The following is a 13,333-nucleotide window of genomic DNA, read 5'->3' on the forward strand; positions in this document are numbered from 1 at the left end:
TTTCTCTAGATTGTACCATGGACATTCCTCTAGCCAGATTTGGCCCTGATACATCTCTCATGTGCAGGTTTGTGGTGTTTGGTTCCCCCCTTTTCTTACTGACCTCAAAAACTTAACATGCACCGCAATGGAACAGGTTTTGTTGTAACTTTACACCTTAAATGTTCATAAGTGGGGAGTTGTTTTATAAAATGATATAGATTTACATTTCAAACTGGAAAAATGTCTAGTAAAATTGTTTTTTAACATGGACATGTACATATTGTGCAAACCATTTTAAGGCTGAGCTTAGTTTTGATCCAAGGGGAATGAGTTTTTCAAGGGGTTTCTATCTGTGAGTTAAACAGTGTTTATGAACGACCATATACACTATGAGGGATGTCAGGGCGACCTGAGGACTTAGTGTTTGCTGCGCACGGGGCCGCTGGGACTCTCACAGCGCCGCTTCAGGGCCCGGCTGTCTCTCGTCCTGCGGTGGGATGCTCGCTTCTTGGTCTGCAGATTCTCTGCTGCCATGGCGTTGTCAGATTTTGCGGCAACCGGAGGCTTTGGGCCCTTCAGCTGGTGGTGGCAAAAAGTGATTGTTAATATTTAAACAGCTAAATGACGAATTTGTTTTTCTGTGATAATAAACCTTGAAACATTTACCTTAATAAGAATTATTCATGATAGATCAACTACAAGAGTGTGACTTCTTTATACTGAAATCTGGTGACAAAAGTGTTAACTGTAAATTTCAAAAAGATCATTCAACTAAAACTTACTGAGGGAAGGTCAGAGATGGTGCTGCCTGCTGCAGTTCTCTTTCCAGTCAGACTGTGGTGCTGTGGAGTCAGGGAAGGCAGCTTGGTGGCTACAGAGTATAAAACATAGAAGCATTTGTTGATATGTAGTATAGTTTTGAGAAAAGGACAACACCTTTTTAGATGTCAACAAGCTCTGGGTATCACCCTTTTTTTTCTGTCTGAAAGAGGATAAAGTGAAGGTAGAAAAAAGCTAGTCTGACAACATTCTGACCCTTGATATTTTGTCTGCTTGCATATAATAGAAAAATAACAATGCATTAATGAGGGTTGGAAGTTGGCAGTTTTTTTCATTAACCTGGTCAAAGCTATGCCTTAAGGCTGAAAACTAGAGTACCGATTATTCGATGTTTTCTCTATATTTAAAGACAAAGTTTGAAAACTCTTACTAGTCTTCTCCGAGTCCTTGGATGCTGCTTGCTTCCGTCTGTGAGGGCGGCGCTCTTCCAGCGTTACGTAGACGGTCTCTTCATCTTTGTCAGGATACATCCGGCACCGCATCCTCTCCTCTCCCACCATCCCCTCTGAGGTCTGTACTCCAACCAGGCTAGGCTGTGCGGGCATCCTACAGGTTGAGGCCTTCTTAGATAAGTCCTCACCAAACATAGCCGTGGTGCGGGCCATTCGGACCTGCTGGTGATCTTCGTTGAAGGGTACGGCGTTGTGGCGCTCCTGCTCGAGTTGGTGCAGCTTCTCCTGTGCTCGTACTTTCTTACCTCGCTTCTTGGGCGGCAGCTTGGAGGCGCTGAGGTCCTCCCCAAACATCTGGGTCTTCAGTTTGTGGTGGTACAGTCTCTCTGCGTGCTGGTCCAAGGCTCTATACCGCTCCTCTTTTGTTGGGGATGATCTTGCGTACCTAAGATGCATGTCAAGAAGTGTGTGATATTTTGTTGAGAAATTACAGAGTGCTATAAAAGATGTCAAAAATAACCCAGACAGTCATAAGATATAAAGCTGCACACCTGTTCTTGTTGTTAACAGGAGGTCTCTGAGGTCTGTGGCGCCCGACTTCTTGGTCCTGACTTGCCTGCTGCTGAAGGCTGCATGTTTGTCGCTCCAGAGCCAGTAGTGCCTGATCGACTGTGTCAGCGTTGGGGGGAGGGGTGGGGGCGCGGTATGACTGATGGGACTCCTGAAGTTCAAGTAATCTTCTGTATGCCATGGTGATTAAGTTGGGGTCTGGAAAGATGAAAAAAAAGTAACCTTACACCATAAGTTCTGAAAAAAATTTGTTGCAAAACACAACTTTGGTTCCTGTCTCTTAAGTCTGACTTGTTAAGTCTGAATTGTTGATAATGCCTATTGCCATCTTATGGACTTCAAATAATCAAATAAAGTCCTTGAAGCAGAGAACATTTTCCAACCTAGACTTTTTCCCTTCAAACTTTTCTTCACATAAACAACAGGACAAAACTTACAGGCACAAATTCAATGTCACATTTTCATGACAAGTTGAAAAGGACAAAAAAACATCTTAATATAGTTCCTCTCGATAATCATTGAAGTGAAAGGAATATCGAAAGACAAAAAAAGACACCACTTTTTGCTCCACCCCTATGGCATTGCCGATAAATCTAACTCAGAGAAACAAAAAAGTCAAGGAATGTATTTTAACTTTTGAAAATTAAGCATCATCTGTAGGTGACACCCCTTCCTAACATAATTATCAACTTCAAATCTTTACCTTTTGCAAAAATCAGAGGGCCAGAGCCTACCATGGCATGGAAAGTAGGATACAATTTTAGCCAGAAAAACAACATGTTGTAAGTGAATCTAAATGTTTTTTTCCGCAATATCTTAAATTTAACCGCCTCCTCAGATTTTGTCAAATGTGTCTGTGGTTACAAAGAAAAATGTTTCTACAGGTATTTAAGGAGTATGTAATGAGTAAAATAAACACATTACATCTTGTTCTTACTTGACATCACACCACAGAGGCGATATGTTGTAGAAAGTACAAGTTTGTAGATCATGACGAGCGTAAAACAAACTGTAGTATATCACATCTAACTAAAGTTTACCCCTCAACACCTTACTTTTGTACTTGTACATCATACAAAATGTTATCTTTTCCTTGTTTCACCACACCCAATTAGATCTCTTTCTTTGTAGAGTGAACAAAACGGACCTGTTGGCTATTCTGCAACTTTTGCGGCAACATCCAATAATAAAAACTGCTTACCATAAATTTAACCAGAAACTGCTGAGCTGTAGAAGGATGTATGGTGTGTTCCCAAGTCTCTGTCGTGCTGAAATCTTCTTAAGTTCAGTCTGTCATCACTGTTAAGGCTTGTTTCTGTCTGTCGACTATCCAGTGTGTCAACAGCTGCAGTTTCAATATGGCGGCTCCTCAGACAGAAGCTCTCACGTCAAAGGTCGTCCTTTTGACGCCGATAACTCGGATTCTTACCAACCTAACCCGGTCCCATGTTTGTGGTAGTTACAACAATGTCTAAACAATATTTGAGGCGCTTTTTGACGGTTAACACGCAGTCTGACTGCTGAAATACTGAGTTTTAGCACGAGCACGACTGGAACACGGCCTCACCCCTTGCTGAGCTATCCTGGTATCCTAGTCGTGACGTCACGATTGTTCGAACAATCAGGTTGCCTGGTAACGGGCTCATGTTACGGCAGGATGTAACCAATAAACAACTAAGATGGCAATAAAGCAAACAAAATTACACATGACATAACTTGAAATTATATAAAAGAAAAGTATTGTAGCTTTTGTAATGTGTTATCATGGTAATGGTAATACTTGGGGTATCTACTGGCTGGCAAAATACACCAGATGATTATATGTCGTTTTAGATATCATTACGGAACCTAGATAAGCAAGGCAACTGGGTGGAAATGAAAACTAGTAACACGCACACAATTAACAGCGATTCTGTTTATCAGCTCACTCGTCCTACACCAGCAACAGAGTTGTTGTACTTGTCATCAACAGCTAGTCTAGCTCCCCAGGCACGGGACCAGGCCAAAGAGTTATGAATCAGAGTTTCACTTCGATTGAAACTTGATTCAGCTACGGTTCAGCAATAACGGCTAGATACTTTTAAATTTTCTATGCTAATTGGGGTGGCATGAAAAAAACACAAACCCATACCGCCCCACCACCACCACGCGCCGTACATTTGCCTCTACTTTTTCAATCCGACTATGAAATGTGAAATTACAATTTATGCATAACGTGTTAACCCTCCAGCCACAATTTCCGTTCCCAGAACGTTAATAGAAATATGACTAGCATCCATCGGTGTCAAGCAGATGAAACTTAATTATTCTGCAAAATGCAGTTACTTAAGCAATCGGATGTGATTTGGGAAACTTATTCGACGTAATTCTCCTCATCGTTGGTCCAGTGGATATCACTGCATAGTCGTTTCTCTCCGCTAGGTGGCGCAGCTGTCACAGGTTCCACTTGCAGCTGGCATTCGGTCCCTCGTAAAAATAAATCTGTTCGCTGACTTCAATGTCAATGTTTATCTTTTGTGTTTCTGCTCTGCAAGAAAACATCATGTTGCAAAGAAATGAGGAAGCATCCTACGTTTGTGAATGCTATGTTCTGTGTTGCGAATGCTAACAGTGATTTGGTGTGATTTCAGGAACACAGACATATAGAAAAATCAAAATCAGTACTGTGCTACAATAACAAGACACCAGTTTTGTGAGTGAGCTTTCTTTTACGAAGGACCATTGGGACAAAACCTGTTTTAGCGGAGGAGCTGTGTGCTCACAGCGAAGGGTCTGTGTGCTCAGCGAAGTACCTGTGTGCTCACAGCGAAAGAGCTGTGTGCTCACAGCAAAGGGGCTGCGTGCTCGACGAAGGACCTGTGTGATCACAGCAAAGGGCTGTGTGCACCAGGCTGAAGTTGGCCGCCGATTGGTAGCCTAAGATCCAGCCGCCGATTCGTCATTAGACAAAACATAGGATCCCATTCAGACGCCCATTCGAAGAAACTAAAAATTCCTAATTCCCTAGGGTATTGTCTAGGGGATTGGTGCAAAAATTGCTCAAATTATGGTAAAAGCATGAAACTTGGCATATGTGTTCAGTACAAAAATGGAAACAAGTCTAGGGGTGGAGCCAAAAGAAACCAGCTAGCTTTTACATGGCAACTGTTGCTAGGCTTTTATGAAAAACTTGTTGTATTTTACAGCATAATGAGTGGAACTGATTTTAGGAAAACAAAACAGACTTTATATACCTTTGATGCAGTGTGCACTGGATCTATAATGTGGTACTTCTCTCCACCTTTAGTGCAAAAACTTCCCCTATACCAAATCACCCAAATTACTACATGTAATTTATTCGTCTGTCACATGTCTGAAATTAAGAATCAGTTCATACTATTTTAAAGTAGAAAAAGGTTAAAGTCAGCATTCCGATTCGAAAATGAACAAATTATACTGACAGGCGGCCACACGTTTGGGGCTTACTCGTAGTGGTTACTCGGCAAGGGTGCTACAAACGGACAGAACAGTCCACTTTTGACTTTGACAGTGCCTGGCGTGATCAACTGTTACTGATCTAACCGTATTTACTCTCTGAATACATAGTACAGACAGTACAACTTTCCTACCATGGTGTTATACACGGAGAAATTAATAATTACGAACCCCAAAAATGTGTCTTTTTAAGTTTCATGTGTATTCACAGCACATGAGCAGAAAAAAGTATGTATTATAGAATCTTGTTATCAAGTCACAATTTTATACAACATAAGTTGACACTACAGTAACACTAAACATTGATGTTCACGTCGTATGAAAACGACTTTGTTTTGCCGTGGGAATGTTTTAAATATAAACTAGTCCCACAACCACTTGACTTGTCAGCCATATTTGTCCAAATGGGAATTTGTCGGGTATCACATATTTTCACGGCTTGCTATTGTATACTGATGGTGGAAATGTGGAAAAAAGTAACGCAACAAGTTGCAAATTCAATCTGAATGAATTTTTTAAATACAAAATATTTACAGCCATCTGAATTCCGACAATACGCCTCAGATTACGTTTAAACACCCCTGTAACCAAATGGGTAACACCAGAATATACAGCTGACATAACTCTAAATGAACACATCACACAGTCTCTTTTGACCTCTGTATTCAGAGGAAGAAGGTACGACAAGTAAACTCTCAGGTAAGGACTCAGCGATGTGTAGTGTACATTCGACACTGATGCTGAGGTTTCAACTAAGATGAATTAACTGTGATTTTGTGTGCATTTTTTAACAACATGCTCACAAAAATAGTATGCTTAGAAATCCAGTAAGGTGTCCGAACTCAATATTTGATAACTTCCTGGATCGACTATGACATAGTCTTCATTTTATACGCTTGTGGTTTATAGAACAAAGTTTGATAGAAGCACAAACCGATAGAAAATGATCAGGCGTTGACCTATGTGGATGGAACACAAGAACATTTAAGACCAGCAAATCATACATGTTAAAAGAACAGAGCAGGTATGGTACACGTATCTGTAAGTCTCGTGACGATCACCAGATGTGGGGGTGTCGTGAGAATATTCAAATTAGATACACACTGTATTGTCAACACTATATTGTATATTGTCACCAAAACTTATTTTCTTCAAAGAGACGTCAACAATGACTATATTGTTTGCCAAACCAAAGAAAAAGTCTTACATGTTACTTGTCAAGGGTGCTACAAACGGTCAGAACAGTCCACTTTTGACTTTGACAGTGCATGGCGTGATCAACTGTGACAGTCACTGATCTAACCATATCTACCCTCTGATATACAGTCATACTAGTACAGTGATACTTGAAGTTGTATACCATGGTGTTATACAGTAGGTGTTATGTAGTCTGATGTAACGTCCTTGGTAGAAATGAATGAATGAATGCGAACTAAATTTCACCATACTTTGACAATGTAACGTTATACTACATACATGTTGTGAGAAGGGAGTGCCATAGACGGCACGGACAGAAGACAGAAGGGAAATGTTTGCGGTGGTTTTGAGTTCGCTATGAAGAGGCCACCGCGAAAACCGCGAATATAAAACCACCACGAAAGAGTCTGCATTTACAGTATATACAGTCAAACTTGATCTAAAACAGAGGCAGTTAGTGCTGCTTACATTAAAACGCAAGCGAAAGTTTTTAGTATAATACGTTCCCCTCTAGTTTATCAATTAAATCCGACCCTTAAGATTTGATATCTGAATTCGTATTAAAAGTTCACGGGAGAGGTTTAAATAAGTAGCAGAGTGCTCTACAAGCCATATGGCAGCCGATTTTAGCATCCCCTTTGCTTGGGTATTTCCTATCATTAATTAAATTCGGCCCGTAAGATTTGATACTTGTTTTGAATACGTTAGGGTATGCAGTATCTAAATTCGTCTTGAAAATTCACAGGCCACGTTTAGATAAGTAGCAGTTTGCTCTACAAGCCGTATGGCAGCCGATTTTAGACCAGGCTGAAGTTGGCCGTCCATTGGGCCTACTATTTGTGCTTAATCGTTGATATCATACTTTCTGTTATCATTTATGTTTATATATACATATATCGGGCGGTAACAGACAATATCTAGCAGTTATTGATATCCATTTAAGCTTTTAAAGGAATTTTTTGTTTCTTCGAATGGGCGTCTGAATGGGATGCTATGTTTTGTCTAATGACGAATCGGCGGCTGGATCGGCGGCTACCAATCGGCGGCCAACTAGTACTTAAGCCTGGTGTAACAGCCCCTTTGCTGTGAGCACACAGCTCTTTCGCTGTGAGCACACAGGTACTTCGCCGAGCACTCAGCCCCTTCGCTGTGAGCACACAGCTCGTTCCCCAAGCACGCAGCCCCTTTGGTGTGAGCACACAGCTCTTTCGCTGTGAGCATCGTTCCCCGAGCACGCAGCCCCTTTGGTGTGAGCACACAGCTCTTTCGCTGTGAGCACACAGGTACTTCGCCGAGCACTCAGCCCCCTCGCTGTGAGCACACAGCTCCTTCGCCGAGCACGCAGCCCATTCGTTGTGAGCACACAGCTCCTTCGCCGAGCACGCAGTCCCTTCGCTGTGAGCACACAGCTCCTTCGCCGAGCACGCAGTCCCTTCGCTGTGAGCACACAGCTCCTTCGCTAAAACAGGTTTTGTCCCAATGGTCCTTCGTATTCTTTGTGCCTGTTATGTTTGTTTGGACCACTGGAAGAGTAGCTACAATATACTTGCATGTTGCCAAGCTAATAATGGATCTGAATCTAAAGCCAAGCTCGGGAAAAGTTAAGGTGTGGTTTGCAAATACCTGAATCATTATTGAGCTAATTAAACTAAGCTAGTTAACCTGTGAGGCGTATTTACCGCCACTCCCGTGGCAAAACGGTGAAAGGTGAAACATTGACACGTCTCATCATACAGGTTCGACCACATTGTAGTTATGCAGATTCTGAAGTGATTCCGCGGTAAATCAGCACTCAATGTTGTCGTTGAGCAATCAAGTGCACTGTGCATTAAGCAGCCCCACAGTGAAGCAGTCCTGAATTTAGGCGTTTATTAGGAATTTATTAGGAGTTTGCTCAGGTAAGTTAAGGTGCGGTTATCATCGCATTGCACTATCTGTGACTCATAGGCAAGCTGTGATGCGTATTTGCTGGCCACTCCCATAGCAAACTTGTGGGTTCAACTGTTTTACGAGCTTGACCTCATTAAGTCATGCAGAAGTGACTCCGCGGTGGATCAGCACTGACATATCACTGTAGCCAGATCTGTGCTGGTGGGAACAGGTGGGAATATATCCATTGTACAAATTCTGGGTCTGGGTGAAGTTTTGCGGAGAAAGTTAATACACATACTGGTAGGTTTTATTTGGGGTTGTTTTGGGGGGGGTTTGAGCCAAAAAGCATTGTGTGCTACCATGGCTACCAACTCAGGCTATTTGAAAAGACTTCGATAGCTTTCTACGCTTTCAATAGTGATAGGCGTTTTCCTTCGGTTCATTTCGTCTGGTTTTCAACTAACGTTACAAAGAGTTACGATTGAATGTTACTGAAATTTCGGTATCTAAGTGCAAATATTCATAAATGTGTCAAGTGGGGTAATTAATGTGGCAAGAAATGGAGGTGACCAGTGACCAGATTAACAACTACGATCGGTGCATTTTGTTCTGCTCATGAACAACATAATCTTAACGTTACCTACGCCTGACGCCATGTGAGGCACAGAAATGCCAGTCATTGTGTCCTTCAAAAGACAATGTAGTCCTTGGGTGAACATAAACGTGTCATGTAGGTCCCTCTACTACGTCTATTATCAGCAGGGTTTGTATGAAAAGAATACAACTGTTTTCTGTGTTTTTATCGTATGCTTCTTCTGGTCTTCAACTGCAACTGGTACGCTAAAACGTTGTCCAGAAAGTAGTTTATTTCATTGGAAAAATACAATAAGGTAGGGTAATTGCTGGGTGGCAATCGTATTATTAATTACAGTCACTGAACGTGTTGCGTTCATTCGGGTAAATAACATAAATATAGTAGTACCTGTTCCTGCGCATTTGGGATGCAAACGCAGGGAAATGTCACACACAGACATATCGTCTTTTAAAAAATATTGTCATTGAGAGAGCTATATTGAGATAGGTAGATCTATTGATTTCGAGATTCCATAGTGTTTTGGAGTTTTTTTTTTCATTCAGACGGTAGCGACCCAATATAAATATTTCGTGAATGATCGTATGAATAGATCGTTTTCATGTGACGTCACAGTCACGTTCGAACGTTCGAACGGCCATGTTGGATGATAAGCTGCTCGATCTCCACGCGGCTGTGTGTTGCACGTGGTGGGCCCGTACATGGAAAGACGTTTTTTTGTGGTTATTATTTACAAACGGGCTGGTTGTTCGATGTGCTAACTGCGAGTTCCATGAACACAGGATACACTGTAACAGCGTACTCGCCGTTTCTATCTAACAACACAATTATCCCTTTTTTACGAAGGACCATTGGGGCAAAACCTGTTTTAGCGAAGGAGCTATGTGCTCACAGCGAAGGGGCTGCATGCTCGGCGAATGAGCTGTGTGCTCACAGCGAATGGGCTGCGTGCTCGGCGAATGAGCTGTGTGCTCACAGCGAATGGGCTGCGTGCTCGGCGAAGGAGCTGTGTGCTGACAGCAAATGGGATGTGTGCTCGGGGAAGGAGCTGTGTTCTCACAGCGAATGGGCTGTGTGCTCAGCGAAGTACCTGTGTGCTCATAGCGAAAGAGCTGTGTGCTCACAGCAAAGGGGCTGCATGCTCGGCGAAGGATCTGTGTTGGCTGAAGTTGGCCGCCGATTGGTAGCCTAAGATCCAGCCGCCGATTCGTCATTAGACAAAACATAGGATCCCATTCAGACGCCCATTCGAAGAAACTAAAAATTCCTAATTTCATAGGGAATTGTCTAGGGGATTGGTGCAAAAATTGCTCAAATTATGGTTAAAGCATGAAACTTGGCATATGTGTTCAGTACAAAAATGGAAACAAGTCTAGGGGTGGAGCCAAAAGAAGCCAGATCTAGATTTTACATGGCAACTGTTGCATTTATGAAAAACCTGTTGTATTTTACAGCATATTGAGGGGAACTGATTTTAGGAAAACAAAACAGACTTTATGTACCTTTGATGCAGTGTACACTGGATCTATAATGTGGTACTTCTCTCCACATTTTGTGCAAAAACTTCCCCTATACCAAATCACCCAAATTACTACATGTAATTTATTCGTCTGTCACATAATGAAATTAAGAAGTTCATACTATTTTAAGGTAGAAAAAAGGTTCAAGTCAGCATCATAACAAAGTACACCGTGAAAGAGGTTTCAAGAGTCCAAAATTTGAGTTCACATTTCTCATATTCTGCTGCAACACGACAATAGATATTAGCATTGCTGAAAAGGTTGTGCAGTGAAGTATAACTATACTGATTTTTCTTGTTGGACCTGTCCGGTAAAACCGGACGTAAAACAGTGGACCTGATGTTGTACCGATTCGAAAATGAACTAATTATACTGACAGGCGTCCACATGTTTGGGGCTTACATGTCGACGCAAATAACAAGAGCGTAGAGAGTTTATAGTCATTTTTACCGAGTACTGTAAATGCATTTACGTTTGCGGGGATTTAAATTTAGCGGTAGAGGGAAAATGGAGTATTCGCGGTGGTTCTGAGTTCGCGGGTGAACCATCCATGCATGTGAGTACTGCACTGTAATGGAAAACCCGGCACATTTACCAACCGCCAGTCGGAAGCCACAAATAGTGGTTACTCGGCAAAGGTGCTACAAACGGACAGAACAGTCCACTTTTGACTTTGACAGTGCTGGCGTGATCAACTGTTACTGATCCGTAACTACTCTCTTAATACATAGTACAGACAGTACAAATTTCCTACCATGGTGTTATACACGGTGAAATGAATAATTACGAACCCCAAAAAAAGTATTCATGTGTATTCACAGCACCTGAGCAGAAAAAAAGTATGTATTATAGAATCTTGTCATCAAGTCACAATTTTATACAACATAAGTTGACACTACAGTAACACTAAACAGTGATGTTCACGGCGTATGAAAACGACTTTGTTTTGCCGTGGGAATGTTTTAAATATAAACTAGTCCCACAACCACTTGACTTGTCAGCCATATTTGTCCAAATGGGAATTGGTCGCGATCGGCTATCACATATTTTCACGGCTTGCTATTGTATACTGATGGTGAAAATGTGGAAAAAAAGTAACGCAACAAGTTGCAAATTCAACCTGAATGAATTTTTTTAAATACAAAATATTTACAGCCATCTGAATTCCGACAATACGCCTCAGATTACGTTTAAACACCCCTGTAACTAAATGGGTAACACCTGAATATACAGCTGACATAACTCTAAATGAACACATCACACGGTCTCTTTTGACTTCTGTATTCAGAGGAAGAAGGCACGACAAGTAAACTCTCAGGTAAGGACTCAGCGATGTGTAGTGTACATTCGACACTGATGCTGCGGTTTCCACTAAGATGAATTAACTATGATTTTGTGTGCATTTTTGGACGAAGTTTTAACAACATGCTCACAAAAATGGTATGCTTAGAAATCCAGTAAGGTGTCCGAACTCAATATTTGATAACTTCCTGGATCGACTATGACATAGTTTTCATTTTATACGCTTGTGGTTTATAGAATAAAGTTTGATAGAAGCACAAACCGATAGAAAATGATCAGGTGTTGACCCATGTTGATGGGACACAAGAACATTTAAGACCAGCAAATCATATATGTGCAAAAGAAAAGAGCAGGTATGGTACACGTATTTGTAAGTCTCGTGACGATCACGAGATGTGGGGGTGTCGTGAGAATATTCAAATTAGATACGCACTGTATTGTCAACACTATATTGTATATTGTCACCAAAACTTATTTTCTTCAAAGATAAATTCTTAAAAGAGACGTACGTCAACAATGACTATATTGTTTGCCAAACCAAAGAAAAAGTCTTACATGTTACTCGTCAAGGGCGCTACAAACGACCAGAACAGTCCACTTTTGACTTTGACAGTGCTGGCGTGATCAACTGTGGCAGTCACTGATCTAACCATATCTACCCTCTGATTACTAGTACAGTAATACTTGTAGTTGTATACCATGGTGTTATACAGTAGGTCATGTAGAAATGAATGAATGCCAACTAAATGTCATCATACTTTGACAATGTAACGTTACACTACATTCATGTTGTGAGAAGGGAGTGCCGTAGACGGCACGGACAGAACACAGAAGGGAAATGTTTGCGGTGGTTTTGAGTTCGCTATGAAGAGGCCACCGCGAAAACCGCGAATATAACGCCACCGCGAAAGAGTCTGCATTTACAGTATATACAGTCAAACTTGATCTAAACAGGCAGTTAATGATGCTTACATTAAAACGCCAGCGAAAGTTTTTAGTATAATACGTTCCCCTCTAGTTTATCAATTAAATCCGGCCCTTAAGATTTGATACTTGTATTGAATACGTTGGTGTATATGCAATCTAAATGCGTATTAAAAGTTCACGGGAGAGGTTTAGATAAGTAGCAGAGTGCTCTACAAGCCATATGGCAGCCGATTTTAGCATCCCCTTTGCTTGGGTATTTCCTATTAATTAATTCCCCTCTAGCCTCCATAGCAGGCTCTCTATGGCCTTTTTTTGGCACTTTTGCTGTCCATTTCACTTTGTCCTGCGCCCGACAATATCTACCAGTTATTGATATCCATTTATGCCTTTAAAGGAAATTAGGAATTTTTTGTTTCTTCGAATGGGCGTCTGAATGGGATGCTATATTTTGTCTAATGACGAATCGGCGGCTGGATCGGCGGCTACCAATCTGCGGCCAACTTCAGCCTGGAGCACACAGCCCTTTGCTGTGAGCACACCGATCCTTTGCCGAGCATGCAGCCCCTTTGCTGTGAGCACACAGGTACGTCGCTAAGCACACATGTCCATTTGCTGTCAGCACACAGCTCCTTCGTCGAGCATGCAGCCCCTTCGCTGTGAGCACA

At 41.7% G+C, this 13,333-nt stretch overlaps 2 protein-coding genes across 2 annotated transcripts in view; one reads left to right on the plus strand and one right to left on the minus strand.

Annotated features, from left to right (window-relative positions):
* Positions 1–722: 722 nt before the first annotated feature.
* On the minus strand, positions 723–3,383 carry LOC118424618. The gene is made up of 4 exons (XM_035833259.1): positions 2,986–3,383; positions 1,766–1,982; positions 1,193–1,659; positions 723–853 (listed from the first exon to the last, which is right to left on the minus strand). The coding sequence occupies exons 2-4, from the start codon at positions 1,963–1,965 to the stop codon at positions 750–752; spliced, it is 771 nt and encodes a 256-aa protein (XP_035689152.1). The 5' UTR covers positions 1,966–1,982; positions 2,986–3,383; the 3' UTR covers positions 723–749.
* A 7,880-nt stretch (positions 3,384–11,263) lies between these two features.
* The window catches only part of LOC118423972 (histidine N-alpha-methyltransferase-like), a 22,225-nt gene continuing 20,155 nt past the window's right edge, over positions 11,264–13,333 (plus strand). The window contains exon 1 of the mRNA XM_035832318.1: positions 11,264–11,757. The gene's annotated coding sequence lies outside the window, so the exon portion shown is untranslated. The remainder of the gene's footprint in view (positions 11,758–13,333) is intronic.

This window comes from Branchiostoma floridae, chromosome 10, assembly GCF_000003815.2.
Source record: "Branchiostoma floridae strain S238N-H82 chromosome 10, Bfl_VNyyK, whole genome shotgun sequence".
NCBI lineage: Eukaryota > Metazoa > Chordata > Leptocardii > Amphioxiformes > Branchiostomatidae > Branchiostoma > Branchiostoma floridae.

Bases quoted from the DNA above. Each gene is read 5' to 3' on its own strand.
- LOC118424618 (XM_035833259.1), bottom strand. From the start codon at position 1,965: ATGGCATACAGAAGATTACTTGAACTTCAGGAGTCCCATCAGTCATAC. The intron at 1,660-1,765 runs GTGTGCAGCTTT...CATGCATCTTAG, and splicing joins CCTGTTAACAACAAGAACAG to GTACGCAAGATCATCCCCAA. The intron at 854-1,192 runs GTAAGAGTTTTC...TATACTCTGTAG, and splicing joins CAAGGACTCGGAGAAGACTA to CCACCAAGCTGCCTTCCCTG.